This window comes from Populus trichocarpa, chromosome 3, assembly GCF_000002775.5.
Source record: "Populus trichocarpa isolate Nisqually-1 chromosome 3, P.trichocarpa_v4.1, whole genome shotgun sequence".
NCBI lineage: Eukaryota > Viridiplantae > Streptophyta > Magnoliopsida > Malpighiales > Salicaceae > Populus > Populus trichocarpa.
Window position 1 is genome coordinate 12,569,453 of NC_037287.2, and position 25,700 is coordinate 12,595,152.

Genomic DNA, 25,700 nt, shown 5'->3' on the forward strand with positions numbered 1-25,700 from the left:
TTCCATCGATGCATTAACGACCAGTGGGACGAGAATATGATTGTTGACGCGTTTCCCGAGAAGAGACAAAGTTGTCTTCTCACGATAAAGGACAAAATCTTTATTTATAAAATCGCTGGTGTGCCCCTTGAGGCCTCCTCGCCCCGCTCTTTATTGTACGAAGATCTGGGTTCATTAGAAATGGGCTAGCCCAGTAGGTAGGGAATTGTAACGCCTTGAATGTAGGGTCCACGATTAGGGACTAGTCAGAACCTGATCTAAAGTTGACAAGTCCAGAGAACATAGCAGAAAGGGGCACATCAAGCCCATATTGATGCGCGTTGGGTATCTACTGGACAGCTGCATTTCTTGGCCCTTGGCTAGCTAGCTGCACGCGCCACCAAAGCATTACCTTGTTGATTCTACTATGCATTTGATAGAGAATTTATTTGGGTTTGTGATAACAATTACGGTTCAAAATATTTTTTATTTAAAAATATATTAAAATAATATTTTTTTATTTTTTTTAATTATTTTTTATATTAACACATCAAAACGATCTAAAAACATAAATAATAATAATTTTTAGCAAAAAATAAAAAATTGAAATTTGAGGTAACACGATTTCAACCGAATTCCCAAACGGTCTTAAAGATACTAGAGTGGAACGCGCACTACCCCGTAGACCGATTTATTTTTTTAATTTTAAAAAATTATTTAAGAAACGATAATATTTTTAAAGAAACAAAAAACAAATTTAGTGCCTGGTTCATTAATTTGAATATATCCAATAAAATTGATTAATTTAATAATCTAATTTAAATCGATATCATTCTTGTAATGAGAAAAAAAAAGATCGTTTGAGACCTTTCACCACTCTACTGTAAATATCGCTCACAGTAAAAAAAAGTTTGTTGAGACAATTCAAACCCTATTGCAAAAGGTTGCATGACGACAATAAAAAAAGAGTCACATAGGTCGCTAAAGTAATGCCCTGAAAAATCAAACTGAACAAAACACAATAAAATGAGTTTCTATTTATATTAAATCAATCAATTCTATTTAATTAAAAAATAAAATTTATTCTAAAAAAATAGATTTAACAAAGAATAAAAAATAAAAAGACCTCAGATAACCCAACAAAAAAAAGGATAAAAAAGGGACGTGGAAAGCATATAAAAAAAACAAAGTTTAATCTCCAATAAAATAAATATAAAATAAATTTTTAAAAATAACAATAAAAAAAACAAGGATAAATTAAAAAAAAATCTCAGATGACATAAATAACAATTAAAAGAATGTGGATCAAATATGACGGATAAAGCAAAAACTTAAATGAGGATGAAATAATTTTTTTTTATTTTATAAACTATTTAAGATAAAAAATATTAATCAAAAAATCAGGGATTAAATAAAAAACAAAGAGAAGTTGAGGGTTGTTTGGAAATATTCCAGGGTAGAGCATAAAAATCAAGGGAGCGAGAAAAAAGAGACAGAAGAAGAAAAATGGTGGTCGAAGCCAAATCAAAGGGTTATTATGTACATGCGTCACCGTTACACAGAGGAGATGCTGAAATGATTTTAAAGACATCCCAGAACAGCGTTTCTAGTTATCAAAATTAGCTGCATGTGTTGTCGGAAAACAACAGCGCAATTGACATGTTAACGCGTGCACAACACACCTCATAAAAAAAAATTTAAAATACCTTTAATATATTAAAAGACAAAACTATCTCTTATTTTACCAAATAAGAACGGAAGAACTGAGAGGGCAATGACAAAAGTTCCCTCATCCCCTCCCAAGAGCAAGAAGATATTTTTACCATGCAAGTAAAAAGGATAAGTTCAAAACAACTTTTTGACTGTCAAAGTTTTTTGTTTGCATGTGCAAATAGATTTTTTTAATGTGTTTAGCATAGTAAATTCATCACCCTTTTCACTTTTTTTAATTATATATATATATATATATCAAAAATTTAAAATTAGTGAATGACGTTGAATGAATATTTAGTTCATCCTAAAATTTATATGACCGTGAATCTCTTAATAATTTAATGTTTTCTTTTCATGTCAACTTTCTCTTTTTGACGGTGTTTTGTTCCGTTAAAACACTTTAACATATCACATGTGATGATTTTTTTTATCAAGTATCTAAAAAATTGATGTTTTGGTATTTAATGTGTGTTTTTAATTGTGGTATATTATGTTTTTTAAATTAATTTTTTACTTGGATATATATACACACACACATCCAAACATCAAAATAAAAAAAATTCATATTTTTTTTAATTAAAAATATTTTTACAAAAACAGAAATAAGAACTCTCCCAGACGCCCCGTCGTTAGTTTAGTTTGATGAAAGGTGCAACAATGGCTTTTCTCATTCGTTTGCTAATTGCTATCGCGGGAGAACGCACCGCTTTCACGTTTTTTTTTTTTAAGATTTTTCTTGATTTGTTTAAATCCAATTTCTTGATGTATTGGTATATTGTCCTCTGTTCTCCCAATTATGCGAGGGATATATTTGTCTGTTTGAGAATATAATTGTGATTGTTTTTTAAAGTATTTTTTGTACTGAAATACATTAAAATTATATATTTTTTATTTTTTAAAAATTATTTTTAAGATTAGCGCATCAAAACTATTCAAAATATACAAAAAATATAATTTTTAACAAAAAAAATTAAAACTTTTGTGGAACGCGGTTTGCACCGCGTCCCCAAACGGTGCCTCAGTGGATGTTTGTATTTGTGTTTCAAATAGTGTTTTGAGAAAAATTAATTATTTTAGTTATATTTTTTAATTATTTTGATGTGTTGATGTAAAAAAATATCATTTTAATGTATTTTTGAGCGAAAATCACTTTGAAAAACAACCGCTATCATACTCTCAAATATATTCTAAAACATGTAGAGAGATCATTATGCATGCATATACACAAAAAAAAAAAACACTATTCATTACTACAGTAAAAATATATTTTTTAGAGTAATTAAATATTTTTCAAAGACTCATCAGTTATTAAAGGATAAAACAGTAAAATAATTGATTAACCCTCAGGGAACAAAAATTGTTAACAAAGGCTCCGTTTGTTTGCAGGAAAGTTGTTTCCTTTTGGAAAGTGAATTCCAGGGAAAGTGAATTCCTGGAAAGTGAATTCCGGGAAAGTATTTTCCGATGTTTGGTAGTGTTATGGAAAATGAACTGGAAAACACTTTCCAGTGTTTGGTTATGTTATGGAAAATAAACTGGAAAATAATTTATTAATGAATTAATTTTTAATTTAGAAGTTTGGGGACTTAATTGGACTTGGAATTATTTAATTAATGGAATCAGGGACCTAATTGATAAATGTCAGAAGTTCAGGGACCAAAGTGAAAAATAGTCATTCCCAAGGACACAAATGGCGCCGTTTTGAAGAGCTGTTCATTATCCCTTCCATTTCGCGCGGAGAAAGCCTATTCAACAGGGAAAACAGCAGCAATTCGATCCGATCATGGACCACTTCTTTTGCCCACGATCCCGCTCGTGGATTGATTAACAGTCCTGTAAATGCAGGACTGTAATAGGGACTGGTTAGAGGGGCAAGCTCTCTGGCTCTATAAAAGGCAGAGCAAAACAGAGGCAAAGGGGGGAAGAACAGAGAAAAAACACAGCAACGGGAACTGGAGAAAAATCATAAGAAAACCAGAGACAGAACCCAAGGGAGAACACAGAGAAAACCAGGGGACGACTGGAGAAGCAAACGAGACAGAAACATAGTGTTAGCCTCGTCTCCGGTTGCACCACCTTCCCCCCTTCCCCTCCGAACAGACGAACACAAAGAAAAACAGAGAGCACGAACGAGCAGGGAGAGAACAAGCAGAGAGAGATCGTGATTTGTGAAAATAGGTGTATTGAAAAAAAGGAAAGTGTTTTCCTTTCTTTATCAGTAGGAAAACACTTTCCTTTGATAAAACGATGTTTTTTTGTTGACTGGAATTAAGTTTCCATTGACTACTTTTCCGTAATGTTGCCAAACATGGGAAAGTAAGGAAAATGAATTCCAGGAATTCATTTTCCTTGAAACAAACAAGGCCAAAGAGTAATTTTATCTTTTAATTATTTAGAATATAGCTATAAGACAATTTTGCCCTTCAAAGTAAAAAAAAGACCATTTGTCCATAGGCATCTTCATTCTTTCACGTTAATAATAATTTATTTGTGTTCAAAAAGTTGCTAACACTTGCTTTTCATGTGTGTGGATATGGCATCTCTCGGTAGTCAAATCTATCATTCTATTGTGTTGTTAGAAGCAACATGATATTTTAATTTATTTTTTGATTTTTTAATTTCAGTCCTTATTTTTTTGTGCTGGTCTTTTTATAAAAGTTTTGTTAGTTTTCAATCTAATTCTTTAATAAAAAATTATTATGTATTATTTTTTTCAATTTGGTCTCTATTCTTTTTATTTCTATTTTTTAATTGGTATTTTTATTAAATTTTTATTGGTCTTCAATTTCATCATTCAATTAAAGTTTATGGTATTTTTTTTTCCAGTTTGATCCTCGTTATTTTGATATTTTTTTCTTGTTTGATGAAGTTATTCTTCTCTTAAATTCAATTCTCTAATCAAATTTTTTTATTACACTTTAATTTATTTTATATATTAATTTTCACCCTCATTCTTTTAATTAATTTTTTTAAATTTTAAATCTTTTTGAGTAATTGATTTTTTTCTTTGATTTCATCACTTAGCATTTGATTTGTCAGAAACTGAACTCTGTGACATGGTGCTTTTGGTCTAATAACTCGGTCATGGATTTAAATTGTTAATGTCGGACGACTTCTTTTTTGGCTCATTTTTTTTATTTCATCGTTCGATATTATTATTACTACTAATAAAAAAGGTTGGCTTTGTGATTTTCTTCAATTTATTTTCTATCAGGTTATTCTAGTCTCATTATCTAAATTACGAGTTTTATAAGTTAATTCATGTTAACTCACTCCTTTTTACTCAGGTTATGACTCAGATTGTTTTTTTAAATCATTTTTCTTTATTTAATTTTGTATTTCTAAAGTTTTTTATTTTAAAGTTATCGTGATCCCTTTTTATATAAAAGTTTTATTTGTTTACTATCGTTGCCTATTTTTTAATGTTTAGTTAAAATATAACCAACTTATTAAACTCGGTCGGGTCTATAACCCAAGTAGTGTTTTTCTTATTTATTTTAAATGCACCTGCAACACTTAGATTATCGCTGCTTTTTTCTTATTTTTTTATTCCAATTTTGGTTTTTATTTTAATTGAAACAATTTTTTATACGTCTTTTTAGCAATTTTTTAAATTTATATTTCAATTAATATCTTTCCTTTATGATTTCTTGTTTTTCTTATTTAGCTTTTGTTAATAACTTTTTTAAAAAATTATTTGGTATTTATTTAATTTTTGAGGATATTATTGTAATTCATTTATAAATATTTTTTTATGTTTTATATAGATGAACTTTATTTTTAAAAATAAAAAATATTTATTTTTAAAAAATATTTCTAATATGTACATCCTTACATGATATTGTTTTTTTTCTTTTATTTCATTCAAATTTAGTAAACAATCGGGTAAATATCTTATGCTGCAAGATATCTACAGTTTCACTTTTAATTATCGTTAATGTTTTTTTTTATTTACACGAGTAGTTATTGATTTATTTAATTAAATATTTATATATATATTTTTATTTATATTTAGAGTTTTCATGTAAGAAAACATATTGAATAAGCTTTCATGTTTAATTTTTTTTTTAAAAAAATATATTATTCGTGATGTAATGTAACGCGGAAAAAATAGCTATTGTGATTCCACAAGAGTTTTTTTTATATATATAGTGATAGCAAAGTTTGACACGTGGTGAGATAATATAAATCAGTGGCAGGCATATCTTTTTAACATAAAGTAAATTTTATTGTTACAACCTTAAATCGTTGCCAATCACATTTCAATGAGACCATTACATGTGCTTTGCTAATAAAGGTACGTCTATTACCTCATTTTAAAAGTAACATGTTTTTTTTTTTTTTTGGCTGTCGTTTAAATGTACTCTATGCCAAGCACCGTGCGATATAAACCGCAATCATAGAATAGGGGAGTGAGGAGGACATGTCATCCATGCAGACCATAGTACTAGCAATAGCGTCGAGCCGTCGAGCCGTCGAGGACGGGAGGACGGGAGGAGGCATTATACACCATGGATAAATTTAAAATAATATAGATAATGACAACCATATTATACGATATATATAGTTATGCTATGCTTTTAGGCTTTTATACATATTAAAATGATCCCTTCATTATTCCCATCTTCTTTTTCTGTTGCCTTTCCCAATCTCCTTTTCAGATCCCCGCCATCATCTCCACCATCATCATCTTTCAGTTTCTAAAAGGTCTCTCTCTCTCTAAACAACAACAATATCTAATTATGGAGTAGGGAGCTCAAGCAAGCAGTGACTTTTTTGGATCCTAATTATGCTCTCCACATCAACAGATTAAACCCGAAGCCTTTTGCTCTTGAAATCAGTCAAGCATCATGTAAGTACGTGGATATTTTTTTTTTGTTTATATCATACCGTAATTATTACCGCACTTTTCATATACCTGCATGGTTAACCATTTAGGTTAGCAGTCGTTGTTGCTTTCACACTCTCTCTTTCTGTCTGTTGTTTTTTTTTTTTCTGTGTTCAGGGGATATGCTAGATCTGTGTTTTTGATAGACTTCTTTCCAAAAGAAAGAATGTTTTGCTTCTCTTCTCTTCGGTTTTTTCGCTTATGAATGAATTCGTGATTTTCTTTCTTTTTTAATATCAATGACTTGAAAAAGGGCTGTTTTCAAGCTTTTTTCTCGATAATTGACTGAACGGGTAGGATTTCTTTTTTCAGATACCAACAAATTTTGACTTTATTTTGCCCAAGTCTGATTGTTTCATGAGAAAATTTCTTCCAGGAGATGAAGCATAAGGTTATTGATAGATTTAGCAATAATTTGTTAAAGATTCGCATCGACTGAATCTTACAGACTTGCAATGAACGGCCTTTTCAATTTCTCTTTGTTTATTTTGAAAAAAAATGCACTTTATTTTATTTTCTTGATTTTCTCGTCAACAAAAACAGAGCAGACACGAAACCCATTACTATTTATCGGCTATACAGAAGCTTCCTTTGCTTCGAAAAGGTCTTCTAAGATGAAGATACATTCAAAAAACAAACTTGAAAAAGTCTGCTTGCCAAAAATACTAAAAAAAATACAAGCACCAAAAGTCTAAACTCGTTTCTTTGTTTTGTTTTTACCCAGTTTTAAAACAGAACCCATTTGTTGAATCAAGAAAACAAACAAGTTGAAAAGGATTTCAGTGTTGTCCTTGAACAAGGAGAGTGGAGAGAGAGAGAGAGAGTAGCACTAATAGACCCAAAAGATGGGTTCTTTCATCGGGCATGCTTTACCAGGAACATTGTTTCTATTGGTTGGTGTATGGCATATATGGAGCTCTTTGGTTAGATATGTATCGAATCCAAAGTCATTTCGCGTCCGGGTTTGGAACCCTGTGCCTGGTTTTGATGGGAAGCTTGAGTACTTGGAGCTTTATCTTGTAGCGGGTGGTGCCTTTATTGACATGTGTATTGAGGTTTTGTACTCTACGCACCTAAAATTCTTTATCAACGGAGTCTTGAATCCTCATCATATGAATGATTTTGAGCACGGTGGAATGCTTCTCATGTTCTTTATCTTCGGGGTTGTCAGTTTGCTATCAGAGAAAACAAGGTTGGTCTTTTCATAGTATTAGTGTTTGTAGATTATTTTTTACCTTATGACACTGTGTATATCTGTTTGATACCTGAGCGAACGAGGTAAAGAAGGAATTAAAATTTTCATATTTGGGATTAGCTTCTTTCAATTGAATCTGATGCAAAATAGCATAGGAGGACTTCTGTTTTTATTTTCTATACATAAGAAAATGGTGTTACAAATGGCAAAATCGGATTGGTCTTTACAGTTAACTTTGTCGTCCTCGTTCTGCATGCCCTAGACCTTAGTGCTCTGTAGCAGTCATGATCATACATATTGAATTTATTCTGAAGTTTGGACGGCCTGAGCTTTAAAACAGCACATCCAGCTGGAAGGAGAAAAGGGTCTAGATAGGGACTCAATTGCACGAGGCAACCAACAAAGCAGCTAGACGTGGTTACTGGATAGCAATAGTTCAATTACATATCTGTGGAGAGATGAAAAGTGGATAATAGAGATGCTTTTGAATTATATAGGGATCATAAGATGCAGATCATAAACTCACACGAACTTTACTCCAAATCTTTGTGAATTTCCAATGATGTTTATTATAACTTTCATGGTTTTGTTCATGGGATCTTGAACACAGAAATTCCTTTCCTTGGTAGGTTGCAGTAAAAGATAATGCAATAATTGCCAAAACATGTGTTTAATGTTTTCTACCCTGTTAATGGAAGGCCAATAACAATCATACGTGAGACAAATTATTTCTGAACGCACACTGGCATGCTCACCTGAGATTTCAATTCTATTATTTAGTCCTCAAAGAGGAAAAAAAGATGGTCTGAGTTGACTTTATCTGAAGGAACTTTCCTTTTGGTTTAACTGTGTGCTCAGATTTCTACCCTTGCCAGAAGGAGCCCTCTGCTTGGTTGCTGCAGCGGCATTTTCTGCAGAGTATCTCCTGTTTTACTTTCACTCAACAACCCATAAAGGGCTTGAAGGGCACTACCATCTCCTCCTTGTCCTTCTGATAGGCCTCTGTGTTTTATCCGTTGCGGCGGGGGCACTTCTCCGAACCAGCTTTCCTGTTGATTTATCCAGTGGCATTGCTATAACTCTCCAAGGCCTCTGGTTTTATCAGACTGCCTTCACTCTCTACGGTCCCATGATGCCCAACGGATGTCAGCTTAAGGGCGATCAGATTGTGTGTCGATCATCAGACAGTCTGGTTCGAGGCGAGCTGCTTGCAAACTTTCAGCTCTTCTCCTTGGTCTTTGGTGTCCTAGTCACTGTTGCGGCCTCATATGGTTTTGCAGCTTCAAGATATGGGCATTCTGATCTTAAGAGCTTGCATGTTCTTCCCGATGGATTAGAATGAGATCAAAATAGGGTATGCGATCTCACCCTATTTCCACCTCATTTTGTATTTATTAGCGATAGTTTTTCTCTGCCTGATGAGGAGATGGATGTCCTGTGAATATGAAAGCATACTATATTAATTTCCATGATAATATTTTTAAAGACCCTTAATAGTACACGTTGCTTTAACTTTTATTAGTGCAAACAATTAAAATTTAACAAGAATATTTATTTTATAACAACAATAAAGTATAAGATTATAATTTAATCCAAATAGTTTTAAAATTCTCAAGGAAACACTAAACATAAAAATGCTAGGAATCTTACATTATTAAGTAAAAACAAAAATTCTAAAAGTCTTGAGAGTCAATTTTTCAAGAATCACTTTTTCAGGAAAGTGATTACTTGTGAATCAAATGTCATCGATATAATTTAAATGATATGTGATTTGTTTTTAATCAAAGTCTATATATGCTACTAGTTAATTAGTTTATTGTTACCAGCAACAAATCAAATAAAAAAATTTTGAATGTAAAAAATATCAGGTTATAAAAAATTATTTAATATTATTATTAAATTTGATTCGTAGGATAATTTTGAAATTTCTTTATCCAATTCCTTACCTGGTATGAATTTTAAATTAAATCACGTTAGAGTTGTTTTGACATGATTCAATCGACTTGATGAGTTAAAAAATAATCAAGATGATCAGTAAAAAGTATGGTTTATCTTTAAAAAAAAGTTCAATATAAGTTTTTTTTAATACTGAGACAACAACATATTGATTGACTCAGGCTTTGCGGCTTAACCCACGAAACTCGCGACCCAGATTATAAACTCCATTAGTTTTAACAACTTTTTTAAAAAACTATTTTTTACTTACTGATATGATAATAAAAATAGGCACACTGACATTGCTATTAAACCTGTCACAACGGGTCAAATTTTAAAACTCCTGAGCCATCCCTTTTCCTAACTCAAGTTTTAAATTAAAATCATATGAAAATTTATCTTATGTGACCTTATTGACTTGATATGTTCAAAGAATAAAAAAGAAACAATTTAAGTGAACTGAGTTAATTTATTAAACTCGTGACCCGGATCACATACTTCATTGAGATCAATTATTTTTTATTTTATTATATAATAAAAAATATAAATCCATTCAAAACTAACCAAAATCTTGAAGGATAAAATTAAAAAAAAACAAAAAAAACCAATAAAAACCCAACATAAAAAAAACAAACTCAAAGAGAAAAAAAAAACCAAGACGCGCGAGCTTAAATGACACAATATGCCTGAGCTTTTCTAATAAAAAAATTCCAACATGTTCAGTTTTTTTTTTCTTTTTTAAAAGATGAATGTCATGTTAGTTGTTTTTATTTTGTTTGAAAAAATAGCAGCAGGTGATACATTGCTTGTTGCTACCTAGAATTTGAATACCACAATAATAACAAAAATTTATAGGGTGAGTTTTTTGAGTTGAAAATTCATTTTCAATTTATTTTTACTCGAAGAACACCATACAACCCATTCTAAACCATCTAACTAAAAAAAATCAACCAAATAAAAAATAAATAAAACATAGTCAATCTTTTTTTTGAGCATGTTTATATACAAAACCTACAACAAATTGAAATTAAAAACAACAAGTTCTCTAAAGAGTGGCCAAACAAACAATTTTTTCTTTCATTTTTGTTTTTGAGCTGGTTTCTCTTTTCCCCCTTTACTTCAAGAACTAAAAAATGAAAAAAAAGAGAATTTTTAAACTAAAATGGGGGAATTGTTGCTAATGTGGGGTTATCTGTATTTTTTTTTTGTGTTTTATATTTTAATCCTTTATATTTTAATTTTGTATCTTTACTATAATTTCAAGCATAATTTCTTTTAATTAGGCTATAAAAAGATTTGATCAAAATATAAAAAAATAATTCTAATTACTACTGGTGTTATGAAGCAAGGAGAGTTGGGCTCAATACAATAGAATCCATGATTACCATGTAACCACTACCACCAAGCCAGAATTCCATTAAACATAATAAAAAAAATTAGAATCAAATACAAATAATTAAATTCATATGTTATGGAGGGTATTATTTTTAATGTATTAATGTTGAAAATAAATTTTAAAATATACAAATTATTATTTAATAATAATTTCTATTTAATATAATATCGATTTGAGTGATATTAATTTGTGAGCAATTTATTTATATTCCAAAATAAATAGAGTTTTTTACACGAAAGTCTAATTTCTTGAAACATAACAAGAGGCCAATTAAGGACATCTAACTTCCACATCTCTTTTTTGTCTGCCCATAAATCGAAGCATTAATGTCCAGCTTCAAATACCCAAAAATAAAAAAGCCCCATTTTCGCCCACCGAACACCCATTGATATAGACTATAGTCCTCTCCCCCCCCACCCCCCCGACATCCAACTTCCCCCCAGCTATGTCCAAACCCTCCTCTTCAATCTCCCATTCTAAGGTAAAAGCAATAAAAAGATCCTCCCTTTCTCTCTCTGATTCCCAGTTAACACTCGCTAAGATATTTATATCTCACAAGCTAACCCCAAAATTTCTTCCCTTTTCCATTATTTGTTGAACAGGGTTGCTTAATAAAGCAGTAGAAGCAGCCGGTCATACCCAAGTGAAGTTGAAGAGAGAAGTGAAAGAAATGAGCAACTCATCAGTCACAGTGGCGGGGGTGGGATCAAGATCACCACCAGGTTTCACGATGTCTCAGTGGCATGAGCTGGAGCATCAAGTTCTTATCTTTAAGTGTTTAAATGCAGGGTTACCTGTCCCTCCTTCCCTTCTCCTTCCTATTCGTAAGAGTTTTCAGCTTCTTTCCCCTGGTTTCTTGCACCCATCAAATTGTAAGCTACAAAAACAGAAAACCTCTTGGCTTTACCTCTTTTATGTTTCGTTATTTTGTCCTTTTTGTTAGTGTTAATTAAAGTTTTTTTAAGATTGATAAAGTTTGGTACGCTGGGGACTTGTTTGCTTTTAATGAACGAGGAAATAAAAGAAGTTGGGGATGTCATTTTGATCTGTGAGGAATTTTTCATGTCCTGTGCCATGGCTGCTACTCTAATTGATTGACCTACATGTAATAAAGGGCTTTCATCGGAATTGCATATAAATTTTTTATTTCAATTGAAGTTGGTGTCTTTAAGATTGGAACGGATCGGTACGTCTGTGACGTGCGTAGCTTTTTTTTTTATAATTAAAGTTGGCAAGGTCAGTCTAAGTTTTGAGAATGTTTACTGTTCACTCCTCAAAATTATATATCGTCTTAATTGATTCAGCTAATTGCTTGTTCTTTCAATTGTACGAGACTGGTTAAAAATGTATTTTTCTTCTTCCCTCTTTGGAAATTGTAATGTTTGTTTATCTGTTTTATGGGGCTTGTTTTCGGATTGTTAAATGCTATAACAGTGAGGTGAGAAATAGTATACAATTAGACATACGAGTAACCATCAAGTAATTGAAATTAACTCTAGGTAAATGGTTTGGGGAAATTTTACTGGAAATTGGCAATGCAGTTTTCTGACACGTGAAATCATCTTAATTTGCAAATGTCTTGTGCGCGCACTTGTTTTGTTGAATGGGTTGGTGATATCCAGTTAATCAACTAATTTTAGAGTTGCATGTTATATTTTTGTGTTCATTACATGTTATATGTGTCCTTTTTTGCAGTGAGCTACTGTTCCTATTTTGGGAAGAAGATTGACTCAGAGCCAGGGAGGTGTCGGAGGACAGATGGCAAGAAATGGAGGTGCTCCAAAGATGCTCACCCAGACTCCAAGTACTGTGAGCGGCATATGAATAGAAGCCGTAACCGTTCAAGAAAGCCTGTGGAATCACAAACTACCTCTCAGTCCTTGTCAACTGTGGCATCAGAAATTGCAACTGGGAGCAGCAGCATTGGGAGCAGAGGGTATCCAACTAATCCTGGGACCTTAGGTTTGGGAAGTAATATGTCACGTTGGCAGATGGAGTCTATGCCTTATGGTGTTAATAGTAAAGACTACAGGTGCGTGATCGTTATTTGCACTAGCCAGACTGCATGCTGAGCTAAGGTTTTATTAAAGGATTTGTGCATGATAGCATTCTATGTTTTATATTTTGGTACAGTTATGGGTAATGCGGTGTGTAAATTGAGTGCTATGTGATTGTTTGAGCAGCATGCTGACCCCAAGCCATTTAAATATTTCATAAAGCTATTGTCATCCCTTATGCTGCGTTAAGCAAGCCAAGGCCCTTGGGTCTCCCCAATCCTTTGTTTTCCTCTCCTTTGGTTGAGTATGTAGAAGCACCTTGGTGATTATAGTGACTCTGATAACTAACTTTCTATTACTTGTTAGCTTTGTAAAAATAAAGGCTAGAGTCATGGTCTTGCATGTTAAGGTAAACAAGATGTTACTGCATTGATGAATCATGAAGGTTAAGTGCTACATATTAGATTAAGTTGTGAAATTGATGACCTTGTTTTTAACACATTACTCAAAAAGCACTCCAACGTTTTTCATCAACCATTGATTCTAATGAAAATTTAATATCTCTTATCATCAATTGAGGCTGACATAACAAGTTGAAATCTTTAAATATTTTGAATGGGTTTGTCTTTACCTTATCCTTCTTTGCTTTTGCGAGCCTGTTGTGGATTTTAAAGGAGTCTTGTCAATAGTAGTTCTAAAAATATCAACACTAGTTGGTTTCTCATCCTTTATTTGGAGGAGGCAACAAACATTTTTTCATAACCAACGAAAACCATCTGCTACAATGCGATCCAGTATCCATACAATGGCATACAAAATGTGGCTTGTCTTTGTATTGCCTCTGTTCTTTCAGATTAATACTCAGATTACTTGAATGCTAATGCAGCTTTAAGAAATTATCACCCAGAAATATAGTTCAGACTTGTCTGGAATTTTTGTTCCTTCTAAATCAAATATAGTATCACATTTTCAGCCTTTCTAAAGGGGATGTGAAACGAGTAGGAAATGAGGTTCAAACATTAAAATCCCCCCTTTTCACCAGTCTTATTTGTATAGCTGCAGGTGTTGCCAAATTTAGCCATTATTGGTGTCATTAGCTCATGCGCACAGTATGGTCTATAATCGTGATTTTGGATTGCTGCTGTGATATCTCATTTTGGTTTGTTATCATCTATTTTCAAACTATAATAGTGATATAGTTTTATTGTAGGAGTAATGTTGATGAGATTTGAATCTTTTGGTCGTATAAACATCTGAAAGTGTTGGAGTGATTTATTCTTGTGTCACCATGGTATTTTTTTTTCTTTTTTGTGTTTCGAAATTTTACTCCACTAGTCTATCCATGTATACACAGTCATCATTTGTGTATCTCCATTGTATCATGACTTAGCTTTCTGAAGATGCATTGGTCGTTCCTGCATCCCATTTCAATTTTAATATTCAACGTTGTGTGTAAGTTTGTTAATTAAGCCAATAATTGATTGTGTGAATTGTAAGGTAGTTTTGAAGAGAATGGAGTAGGTAGCTTACAACAGACCTGCTCCCACTAGACTAATAGATCTGATCTTGATTGCACTTGAATATCTAAAGACTAGCTTGGATTTGTTGGAGATCTTTAACATATGCTGTGAAGGAAAAAATGTTTATTTGATACAAACTGTTGAAGCATATCCTAAGGCTGTGGAATTATTTATAAAGAAACCATCTGGGTGTGTTCTGTGCAAACTGGAACTGCAGGTCTCTCCATGGACCGAAGCCTGAAGCAGATGAGAAAACTTTCCTACCAGAAGCTTTGGGAAATACAAGAAGCTTTGGAATGAACTCTACTGTGGACAGCACTTGGCATCTCACATCCCAAGTCCCTGCAAACCCTGTGCCAGAATCAAGAAATGGTTCTCTTTTGCAAAACTACCCACAAGTACAGACACTGCAGGATTTTGAGCCCCTAACTGTTGATGCTGCATCGTCAAAACAACAGCAGCAGCAGCATTATTTATTTGGAAGGGAGTTCAGTTCATCAGGATCTATGAGGCGGGAAAATCAGTCTCTTCAGCCTCTCTTTGACGAGTGGCCAAAATGCAGGGATATGGATTCCCATCTCACTGATCAAAGATCTAACAATAACTCGTCTGCTGTTCAGCTATCAATGGCCATTCCAATGGCTCCTAACCCTGCTGCGAGGAGTTATCATTCCCCAAATGGTGAGACAGGTTTATCTGGAACATACTTTTCCGCAACCTAGACGCCCCCAAGACTTGGTGGAAAACAAATAGATGAGTTCTAATCCTCTCATGTTATAATGCAGATGCTTGAAAGGAGCATGGGAGTTTCTGAGCATGGGATGCTTCATTAAGAGATGCCTTCAAAATATCTCTGCTTGATCAAGTACAAGGACAGCCCTACTCTGGCTGTGGGATCTAGCTCCGTTGTAATTTATGTTTGGGTACTTGGGTTTCCTACTATGTTTTTGTGGTAGACTTCTGACTACATTGAGAATGCGCGTGAAGTTCTCTTTGTCCACAATAAAATCAAACATCATAGATGTTATTATTAACTTAATGTTAATTCAGTATTTGGCTTGTTGATTTTGTTATGATCAATTGAATCTCCATTTAACTATTTATACTGCAATCATAGTAGATCTTTGAAAGGTTATGCGCATATAAATAAGAATTTGGTTGGCATTACCACCACTTTAAAGAAAATTGATAGCTTTGTTCAATTTGGATGAACAGAGGGGTTAAAGGTAGGAGCAAGCAATTGATGCCGCAAAATATAATTCAACATAGGAAAAAACTAAAGAGGAAAGGTAAAGCAGACTTCCTCTTGCTTGTATATCATGGCGTTTTAACCACATTATGCAATATAGAACTATTTAGTCATTCGGAGAAAGAAAATAAAACTGAAACTCGTTACAAACCGCGCATCACGGTAATGAATAATTGTGGATAGACTTTGCACAACTAAATCTCATACTATCCTGCCAGCATCAATCTAAACCCTAAGAATTACTCCAGTTTAGCCAAAGACAACCGTCTACTTCATGTTCATGTTGGAAAAGTCAATGTTTGGATTCTTGTTGGAGAAGTTTGGATTCTGAGCCATGAATAGCTTCAAGAGGCTTTCATTCTCGATCTCTTTGCTGGTAGGGAGACCTAACTGTTCCTGTTGTTGATCAAACATCATCTTTTCCACGGTGGACCTTATTTCTGGATCCAAATCAGACAGCCTGCTAGGCTCTGGTTCAGCTTTTTGAATATCAATCTCAGGACCACCCTTCAGCAAGGACTTCCACCAATTCATCCTGTCACACTTTGTCAAAAGAACAGAAACAGTCTTTTGGTCCTCCAGATTCCAGATACAATCGTCAATCTTGATTGTCTCAAATAGTTCACCATCAAGAATTGGAGAATGGCCTCTAAGTCCAACTTTCACAGATTTTCTCTTTATCTCGCACACAACATCCTTAGACTTCGTTCCAGGAGGGACATGAACAGTGATAGTTACTTCTTGCAGGGTCTGTGCCCATGAATGGCTTTCCATGTCAAGACCATTGCCTTTGTTCGGAACCCGCATCCTTTTCTTCTCCTCTTCTCTCTTCTTTTTCTCGGCACGTATTTTTTCTTCCGCTTTCTTTGAATCCTCTTCAGCCCTGATCCTTTTCTTGAACTCCTTAACTAGGGGAGAGACATCGTTCTTTAGGACATTAGACTTTTGAGACAAAAAGTTTAGGGCAGAGTCCAAAAACCCTAGAGGGTTTGAGGGATCAAGAACCGTGTTGAAGGAGAATGAGGAAGGAGATGTTGGGGTTTGCTGTTTTTGTTGAGGCTCTTCGTGATCGGAGAGAATAGCCATGCTTGGATTGTTGAACAACACAAGGAGTTTGATAATAGCAATGCCACGTATGGATGTTTGTTCTGTGGAGGGTGGTACTGGGGTTTATATAGAGGCAGGGGTGCTTCGTGGAAATCCGAGCGCAATCTTGAAACGAATTCCTTCACAATAAACATTAAGCCAACGAATATGTTAAATATGCAAGTTATTTGAAACTAGATTTGTGGGACGCGGGCTGTAACGTTTTTTTATTGGTTTAAAAAAAGATGTTTGTGCAATGCAAGATTGTTTTAAACAACAAAACAAATTGCAATAAAAAAAATAAAAACCAAATCCCATATATAAAAAATTAAAACATTAAAATTAAAATTAAAAACCGCTACACATTTCTCCAGAACGGATTCAACAGGATGTCGAGACATGTTGTTGGTTGCTTCTGCTCTGGTTATGGCCGATTGTTTTCCTCGAATGGATATTGGCAGCAATAATCACTTGATTTAGCTCTAGAAATCAAAGATAATTATCAGATGTTATTTGTATCTTCTTTTTTCTTCCTTGTTTGAATTTCTTTTATTCTGCAGAGAGTACAATGAAGATGCTCAAGTACAAGAAAATGTATTTCTTGCCAAATTATTTAGAACCGAGTACAAATGCTAATTGCCTAGGTACAACTATTTGATATATCAATAGAGTACAGTAACTCTGTAAAATATCAACATAGCTGATCATGCCGCCAAAGTGACAAAAATGAGCCAAACACAAAAGAAACTAAAAACCAATCATAGTTTATACTACCATTAGCAACCGGGAATGAAATGCATGATTCTTGAAAACCCTGCAGTGAGAAATAGAAACTGTCATCATGTAGAAGATATGTAATTTTAGTCTGTGAACTGTCATCAGAAAGAAGATATGTAGCTTTAGTTAGTGACAATATCACACTGATATGAAGCAATCAACTTTGAGAGGAAGAAGAAGAAGAAGAAGACCAGGTTAATCACCAGAAACACCCTTTGTCTGGCAGCAAAGAATCGAACTCATAACAAATACAGAAATAAACGCGTTTTGAGGTCTTGCATGCTTTTGTCACATAAATGCACACAAAAGCTTCAACGGTAAAGACTCGCATTTCAGCTGCTTCTTCTCTCTCTGGGTTAAGGAAAGACTAAAGACAGCAGCATCGACTACACAAGAAAAGAGAAAGAGGGAAACAAATAACGTTATGAGAACGCAGATATAGCCAGCCACGCAGCAACATCAAATATTACAACCCACCTACAATGATATCATAATGTGACTAATCAAGAATACCCAGTCCTGTACCCCAGGCAATATTCCTGGATGAATATCCGTCCGCATTTTTTCCTTTTTCCTTTTTATTTAATTTTTTCTCTTCCTTTCCGGGATATGGGGAAGTGAAAAAACATCAAGAACTTTAGGCTGGGATGTGAACCGAATAAAATACATGCTGCTTATAGTTTTCGATTTGCTTGACAAAGGACGAGCCTAGAGGCAGAATCAAGGGGCATAAGATTGAAAGAACTACGGTTTACTTCAAGAGTAACCAGTGCCTTCAGGTTTTATTATGGATCAAGTAAATAAAAGAACCATAGTGTCCATAACTTCCCTTGTAATAACTTTTCACAATAAGCAAATATAGAATTTGGATTGTTTCTTATTCCTGAAATGTTGCTCACCACATAGTAACGAAGTCCCATAACATGGAAACTCCGATATTTAACGTCAGTGTAGAAAAACAAGTCTTGCTACGGAGAAGAAAGATTACATGGAATAAAAGGATAGTCTGTTTCTTTACAAATAATAATTTTTGCTGACGTGAATCATTATAACTCAAGCAACAATTACTCAGATGCCAACTGCATATTTGCCTCAAAGGTACTGCAGCCTCCTTGCATCATGTAATGTCGTTCACCCCCCCCTCACAATTTGTTGGATCAATACTTGGGCGCGGCGCTTTGTATCTAGCACAATGCACGCGACTGTCATACACAAGACAATAAAGAGTGTTAAAATAACTAATTAATAAAAAAGACATTGGAGTTTCAAAGAACAAATTTCAGAAGAAGAAAAAAATAGCGTTAGAACAAGAACTACAATCATGCCCCCTTTTCATGGTTTCAGTGATCTACACTGAATTGGATGTGAAACAATTTGGTCAACTTTTCGCTACAAGAATTCATTTTTTGTCCACATCCTGGATGGGATGGAGTAGGTGCTTTGTTTTCTTTTTGGAAGTAATCGCTGGCACCATCTTCGGTTGCTATCTCCTTAATAGCTTTTTGTAACTCTTGCTGTCATTTGTTTTATATGAAATTGGTTGATTCATTAAAAAAAAAAAAAAGACATCCAATCATCAGAAAGAGTAGCATGTAGGATCTATATCGATTAAACATTAAAGCCAAAACTAGTTTGACAGGTCATACGAAAAATTACAGAGTTGTGTAAGAAAAGAAGTTGGCGAGCATAGGACAAAGAAATAACCTTGCAGAATTGAAAAGGGACTATCAGTAATTCAAAACAACCTTATAACTATCATGAAACAAGTCTGCAGGGATGTGAATTTTCAAAATATCTGACAAGATGCCAGAAAACATATAAACCTGGTGTTTAACATGGCCAGTATGTCCATTGGTGTACCTTGTTGGCTGAGGGCCTTTTTCAGACTCAGAAACTGGCACAGAATGCTGTTATGCTCCAGTTCCTGCATTCTGAGCAGATGCATTTTGTCCATTTGAGAAGTCACCTGATACTTCCAGTTTCAGCTTTGGGCATGCAAAGACATTAGGCTTGACTTCACGTGGATATCGGGCCCCAAAATGTGTCAGCTCTGGCAATTCAAATAGATGCAACTCTTGCAACTTTGGCAATTCGCTGTTGACTGAGCCATCACATTTAAAAACCATCTTTAATCTCTCACAGAATTTGATTTTCATTATTTTGAGGTTTTCCAGCCCTGACTTTAAAGGAAAAACCTCTTCCAGCATTGGACAACAATCCACATGCAGATGCTGAAGATTATTCAAGTTTATAGATCCCACTTTCCAACTGCATAGGCTCTTGAGTTTAGTAAGGTTTGAAACCCACAGAACCTCAAGATTTTCCCCCAGTTTGACATCTTTATGATCAGAGAAAATATTTTCCATTTCGGTGCATCTCTCTAACCAACAGTGTTTCAACTTCAAGGTGTCAGAGCCCAAACTAGACAAGCCTTTCATAAACCCATTTTCAACCAAAGAGATGCACTCTGTTTGCTCAAGGACATACTCCACACCAGTGGGATACTTTTCAAATCCACAGAGTTCTATAGACGGAACATTACCACGCGGAAACTCTCTAATGTCAAAGTAAGCATCATTTGAGATAATATCCTCTCTCTGAAGATACATTCCACCACCATTAGCTTTCTCAATAGGAGGACAAACGCAGAAAAAAATTTGCTTCAGGTACTTCTTTAGCAAGCTGGCATCGTATTTCTTCAAATTTTGAAAAAACTCTGTCCCATTCACAAGTATGGAAGGATTCTTACCAACGTCATCAATTTCATCAAGGTTAGAAAAGTCAAACTGACCTGGTAAGCGCTTAATTCTCTCCCAATCAACTTTGACTTTCAAGTTTGTCATATAAAGGTGCTTTAAATGAGCCAATTCTGAGATTTCATACGGAAATTCTGTGACGCCACTCTCTGATATATCAAGAACCTCTAGTTGAATAAGTGATTTCAGGGATGGCAAGTTATGTAGGCGTGAACATTTTCTGAGCAAAAGCCTAGATAGGTGGCTAAGTTTTTCCAGGGATGATAGAGAGCAAACATCTGTCTCAGAAAGATCAAGAATCTCGAGTCCTGTAAGTTCTGTCAAAAACGGCACTGTTCCTAAGCCTCGACAGCATTCCAGTGAAAGCTGCCTGAGCTTGGTGAATTTGGAAACAAATGAAAATTCTTGGAGAATGATATGAGATAGGTTGAGATTTTGAAGGTGAATCATGTGTACAAAGAGATCTGATAGGATTTCACCTAAAGCCTTAGCACCACAAAGATCAAGCACCTCAAGCTTTGACAATGATTTTGAAGATGGAAGGATTTTGAGGTTCGTGCAATCTCTTAGTACAAGTTGACAAAGGCAGCTAGAATTTAGAGAACTTAGACTTTCAACCTTTGTTGCAGAGAGATTGAGTTTCTGAAGGCAAGACATGTTCAGGAATGATTGCACTTGAATTTCTGGTAAAGCAACACAACCAGAAAGATCAAGAACCTCCAGTTTTTGAAGGGCATTAAGTCCCTGCAATCCATACAGATTCTCACAACCAGAGAGATCTAGCTCCTTGAGTCTAGTAAGCCCTCCAACGTCTAGTTGTTCCAAGCATAAACAGCCCCTTAGCAATAGAAAACAAAGATTATGGAGGTCAGACAGAGATGGAAGACTTCTCACTTTGGTTTTTGAGAGGTTGATAGAATGAAGGAGGCTCAGATGGTTAAAGGATTTGTCGATGAATCTTTCCAAGCTAGAAGCATCAGAAAGATCAAGTACTCTGAGGCCAGTGAGATTTTCTGTGCATGGAAGTTCTTTTAGTTTATGACAGCCCATCAAATAGAGTTCAGAAAGATTGCCAATGCAGGAAGCTGAATGATTGCTTGTGATTCCTGATTGATCAAGGAATTTAAGGGCATTGATCTCCTTCAGTTGAACAGCATCTGAAAGATCAAGAATTTGGAGGAGAGGTAGATTTTCTAGCTTGGGCAGTCTTGATAAGCTTGTGCAGCCTCTCAATAAGATGCGCGTTAGATCTTTAAGGTCACTGATAAATGGTAAGCGTACAATCTGGGTATTGGAAAGATCAATAATTTTCAGTTTCTTAAAAATTGTAAAGCTTTTTTCTTGGACATTATTGAACAAGGTAGCATCTGAGAGGTCAAACACTTCAAGCTTTGAAAGTTCATGTATTTTTGGCAGACTTTCCAACCTCTTACATCTTCTCAGAATGAGCCAACGCAGTTCAATCAGTTTGGAAATAGTAGAAGGTAACTCTTGCAGCTGGGATCCAGATAAGTTGAGACTCTGAAGTTGAGTCAGTTGTGCAAAAAAATCATCTGAGATTTTTGTCAAGGAACTAGCCCCAGATATCTCAAGAACAGTTAGCTTCTTGAGCTTTGAGATGTGATCAATGTTGTCTAATAGATCACAGCCTCTGAGCACAAGCACATGCAGGTATTTCAATTGAGACAAAGATGACGGCAACTGTTTGAGTTTGAGATCAAAAACAGCAAGTACCTCAAGTCCATCCATGCGCTGAAACAATTTTTCAGGGACTTCCCTTAAAAGACGGCTTCCATGAATCAGTAATGCATGGACCTCTTTCCATTTTTTACCACTGCACAGTGTTTTTATCATGCCATCCATAGGTGTGATTTTGTCAAGTCCTTTCAATTCACCACCAGGTACCAAGCTAGCCAGTCCAAGATTGGCTGTCCCACTGAATCCACCCAAGCGATTATCAACAATGCTCTGTGTTGCACCTTCAAGTATCACAATATTATCCTCTTGTATCTTAAGCATGCGACGATTCAAAAGCTGCATCAAAACAGAGTGTCCTTTCTCATAAGCCTTCTCAACATCAGTAACGGGATCAAAATAGCCTTCCATTATCCAGTAAGTGATCAACTTGTTGTAGTGCAGGCCGCCATAGTTATGAAAGAATTCTCTACAGTGCCAAAGGCAATCAGTTACTACACCACTGGGTAACATTCCATATGCACAGTGCAGGAACGAAGATACATCCTTTTCTGCTTCTTTCAAAGCACCATCTAGATCGTGTTCTCCAACTTGATTTAGGGCTTCAGCCATCAGGATGATTGCAGCCGGTAAACCCTTGCTCTTTTCAGCAGTAGCATTGGAGAATTTTTCAAAAGCAGAAGATTGAGAAACTCGTGTCACTCTTTTCTTCAATAAAGACAACGAGTCTTCTTCAGACAGGGGTTCAACCTTAATCTCTCTCTGGGAGGTCTCAGCAGTCTGTCCATCATCAATGTTTCTTCTGGAAATTAAAATCTTCAGTTTGTGTTGCGAGTTCACACTACACAGAGGTTCCAACTCCAGCAAGTCCTTGCTTCCATATCTCTTGGGCTCCTCATCATCCAGAATTAGCAGAAGAGGCTTGTTTTCTTCTCTGATCTCTTCAAGCTTTTCTGATACTTTCTTCTTCAAGTTATCGGGGCTTTCCTCCTTCTCCTCATCAATGTCATCTTCTTCCAATTTCTCAATAGTGGACAGTAGAGACAACTGGTGAGCAATAATCTTGTAAAGCGACATGTTATCGTGTTTTACAGTCATGGATACCCAGAGAACAGCATAACCCTCAGTGATTGCACATTCTCTAATCCTCTTTGCCATCCATGTTTTCCCTACTCCAGCAATGCCAACAAGAATAAGTCTTGGTGCATCGTCTTCTTTCAACCAGTTCACTATCTTTTTCTCTGTCTCCGAGTCCATTGCTGATACAAATTAACTAAGAATGACAAAAGGAAGATTATGATTAAAAAGAAATAAAGAAAGAAAGACAGTAAGAAAGAAAGAAATTAATAAATAAAAACATGGCCTAAAAGTTACCATGAATACAACAATTACTTCAACTTTGATAGTACCCAGCAAATCCATTTTCTTTCTCAACGTGTGTGTGTGCGTGTAAAAAGCCATCTCAAACTCAATTTCAAAAACATCCTGGTTTCTTTTTTTCACTCTTTGTGCATTAAGAAATTGTGATACTATGACTTGACAATCTATGCTTAAGGAACTCTATAGGAAGGCACTGTAGTGGACGCCTTACACCCTATAGAAAGTAAGAAGTATAGAAAAGCCTCAGGGTTACAAGAGTTTAAATCATGAAAAAAGAATTGCAGACTTGTTCATTTGCACAATCAATCAACAGAAAGCAAAATCTATCTAATTCCATTATATAAAACTTGTCTAAGCCTAACTTGCAAGCAGGCTGCAGAAATTCAAACACTAAAAAAAAAGTAGCCTTAAGCTAACTGCATATAGAATTGAAACAAGCTTTATCCAAGATATTAACAGAACAAGGATCTTATGAATGAGAAACTAACTGATTAAAGTACACTTTTCAATAGTCTTTTTTTTTTTGGATAGAAGGATGTTTAAATTTAAATAATAAAATTAAAAACTCATGATGAAAAAAAATAACCAGTAATAATACATTTCAAAAGTTTCAGCTTTTGTTAGCTTTTTATGCTAGGCTAGTAGAGTGTTTTGACTGATTTTGATTGTTGAACTATCATATATCACCAAGGGAATAAATAATCTCCGATTTTTTAGCCATTATTTTTGTTTCTGTATGTTTTGAGTTCCTAGTTCATGTTACTGACAGATCTCGAAGTGATTAGAATTTGAAGATCTATTTTCTTCTCAAATTCTCATCCATAATTTCTGTTGACAGGTTAAATCCTTTTCTCGATGATCTAAAATGGCATGAAAAGAAAAGAACTGTTCCTGCATCAATTGTATAATCGATCTAACTCATCATGAACTCATTCTTTCCTATTCTGACAGGCCCACATCCTAAAAGAGACATCCCCTCCCCCCATCTTTGCTTTCCTCCCCTAAAATCTCACCTTGATCCCTCAACAAGATCAAGAATTTTTACTCTTCTCCTCAGCAAAAAAAAAAAAAATAGATGTAAACCTTTTCCTCTGTCCTTCAACTCTCAATGAACATCAGCATTAACCTCATGTTTCATTCATTTCTACATCAAAAGGACCCAGCAAGTCTAAGAAATCTTAGCAAAAATGGCAAAAAATAAAAAATTGTTCCGGTAAGTAGGGAAAAGTAAAAAGACAAGATCTTGCATGTAAATCACATTCATAAACAATGAGATGCTTATGTGCTATGTTTATGTTAATGGGACAGACACAGAACTACTAAGAAGTATGAGAAAGGAAAGATGACAATTTAAAAACCTGGGTATGCTTTGGTTTGAGCGGAAAGCGCCCTTGTTTCTCAACAGAGTTCTCTGCGATGGGCACTGGCAGCACGGCGCTTGTTTTATTTCCTGCACTTATCAATCCTGATCCGGGGTTGAACTGGCAAAGGAATCAGATCTTTCGCTCAACTTGAAAAAATTAAAATAAATATTTAAAATTTTAATGTTTTTATATATAAAAAAAATTAATAAATAATATATATAAATATACCTGTTATAAATAATAAAATTTAAAATATTTTTTTAAAATATTTTTTATTCCATAATAAAAAAAAATTATATTATATTTTAATTCAAGTATTTAAACTAAAAAAATTTTTATTCAACATTATAAAAACATAATTTTTTTTATAAACATAGAATATATATATTAAAAAATTTCAAATCTCAAGTTAAAAAAATAATTTTTTTTTATAAACATAAAATAGATATAATAAAAAGTTTCAAATCTCAAATTAAAAAAATAAAATAGTCTTTTAGTATTTATATAATGAACTTTGAAAAGGTTTAAAAACCAACTAAAAAATATGAAAAAAAAAGGTTTCTGGTTAGAAAAAAAACACATTTAAAAAATAAAAAGATCTTTATCAGGTTTTGCTGGGTCGCTCGGGTAACAGGTAAACCAGGTGGGTTGATCAGGTTTGATCATTTTTTTACTCTTATCGATCTTTCACTTTACCCGGATTAATCTAGTCATCGGGTTGACCAGATCTCATATTGACCTGTTAAGCCGATCCAGGTTTAATAACTATG

At 34.3% G+C, this 25,700-nt stretch overlaps 4 protein-coding genes across 12 annotated transcripts; 2 read left to right on the forward strand and 2 right to left on the reverse strand.

Moving 5' to 3' along the window:
• Positions 1-6,228: 6,228 nt before the first annotated feature.
• On the forward strand, positions 6,229-9,274 carry LOC7491893 (uncharacterized). Of its 3 annotated transcripts, none has more exons than XM_024596392.2 (3): positions 6,229-6,548; positions 7,305-7,772; positions 8,634-9,274. In XM_024596392.2, exons 2-3 carry the CDS (start codon positions 7,426-7,428, stop codon positions 9,115-9,117), a joined length of 831 nt encoding a protein of 276 aa, XP_024452160.1. In that variant the 5' UTR covers positions 6,229-6,548; positions 7,305-7,425; the 3' UTR covers positions 9,118-9,274. The 3 variants fall into 3 exon arrangements, with proteins under 3 accessions (XP_024452160.1, XP_052307603.1, XP_002303462.1); XM_052451643.1 differs by having other exon boundaries at positions 6,229-6,544; positions 7,316-7,772; XM_002303426.4 differs by having other exon boundaries at positions 6,230-6,544.
• Positions 9,275-11,444: 2,170 nt separating this feature from the next.
• Positions 11,445-15,703, forward strand: LOC18096998 (growth-regulating factor 5). Of its 4 annotated transcripts, none has more exons than XM_024598249.2 (5): positions 11,445-11,587; positions 11,709-11,978; positions 12,802-13,138; positions 14,841-15,313; positions 15,409-15,703. In XM_024598249.2, the coding sequence occupies exons 2-5, from the start codon at positions 11,777-11,779 to the stop codon at positions 15,414-15,416; spliced, it is 1,020 nt and encodes a 339-aa protein (XP_024454017.2). In that variant the 5' UTR covers positions 11,445-11,587; positions 11,709-11,776; the 3' UTR covers positions 15,417-15,703. The 4 variants fall into 4 exon arrangements, with proteins under 4 accessions (XP_024454017.2, XP_024454018.2, XP_052307604.1 ...); XM_024598250.2 differs by having other exon boundaries at positions 11,709-11,930; XM_006385640.3 differs by having other exon boundaries at positions 11,446-11,587; positions 14,841-15,304.
• Positions 15,704-15,889: 186 nt separating this feature from the next.
• LOC7465469 (protein BOBBER 1) lies at positions 15,890-17,105 on the reverse strand. The gene has a single exon (XM_002304332.3). The coding sequence runs from the start codon at positions 16,956-16,958 to the stop codon at positions 16,140-16,142; it is 819 nt and encodes a 272-aa protein (XP_002304368.1). The 5' UTR covers positions 16,959-17,105; the 3' UTR covers positions 15,890-16,139.
• A 1,487-nt stretch (positions 17,106-18,592) lies between these two features.
• On the reverse strand, positions 18,593-25,070 carry LOC7491894 (putative disease resistance protein At4g19050). Of its 4 annotated transcripts, none has more exons than XM_024597781.2 (3): positions 24,925-25,070; positions 19,596-23,459; positions 18,593-18,937 (listed from the first exon to the last, which is right to left on the reverse strand). In XM_024597781.2, the coding sequence occupies exon 2, from the start codon at positions 23,441-23,443 to the stop codon at positions 19,646-19,648; it is 3,798 nt and encodes a 1,265-aa protein (XP_024453549.1). In that variant the 5' UTR covers positions 23,444-23,459; positions 24,925-25,070; the 3' UTR covers positions 18,593-18,937; positions 19,596-19,645. The 4 variants fall into 4 exon arrangements, with proteins under 4 accessions (XP_024453549.1, XP_002304369.1, XP_052307606.1 ...); XM_002304333.3 differs by having other exon boundaries at positions 19,596-23,445; positions 24,925-25,064; XM_052451646.1 differs by having other exon boundaries at positions 19,559-23,445; positions 24,925-25,064.
• Between the last annotated feature and the right edge of the window lie 630 nt (positions 25,071-25,700).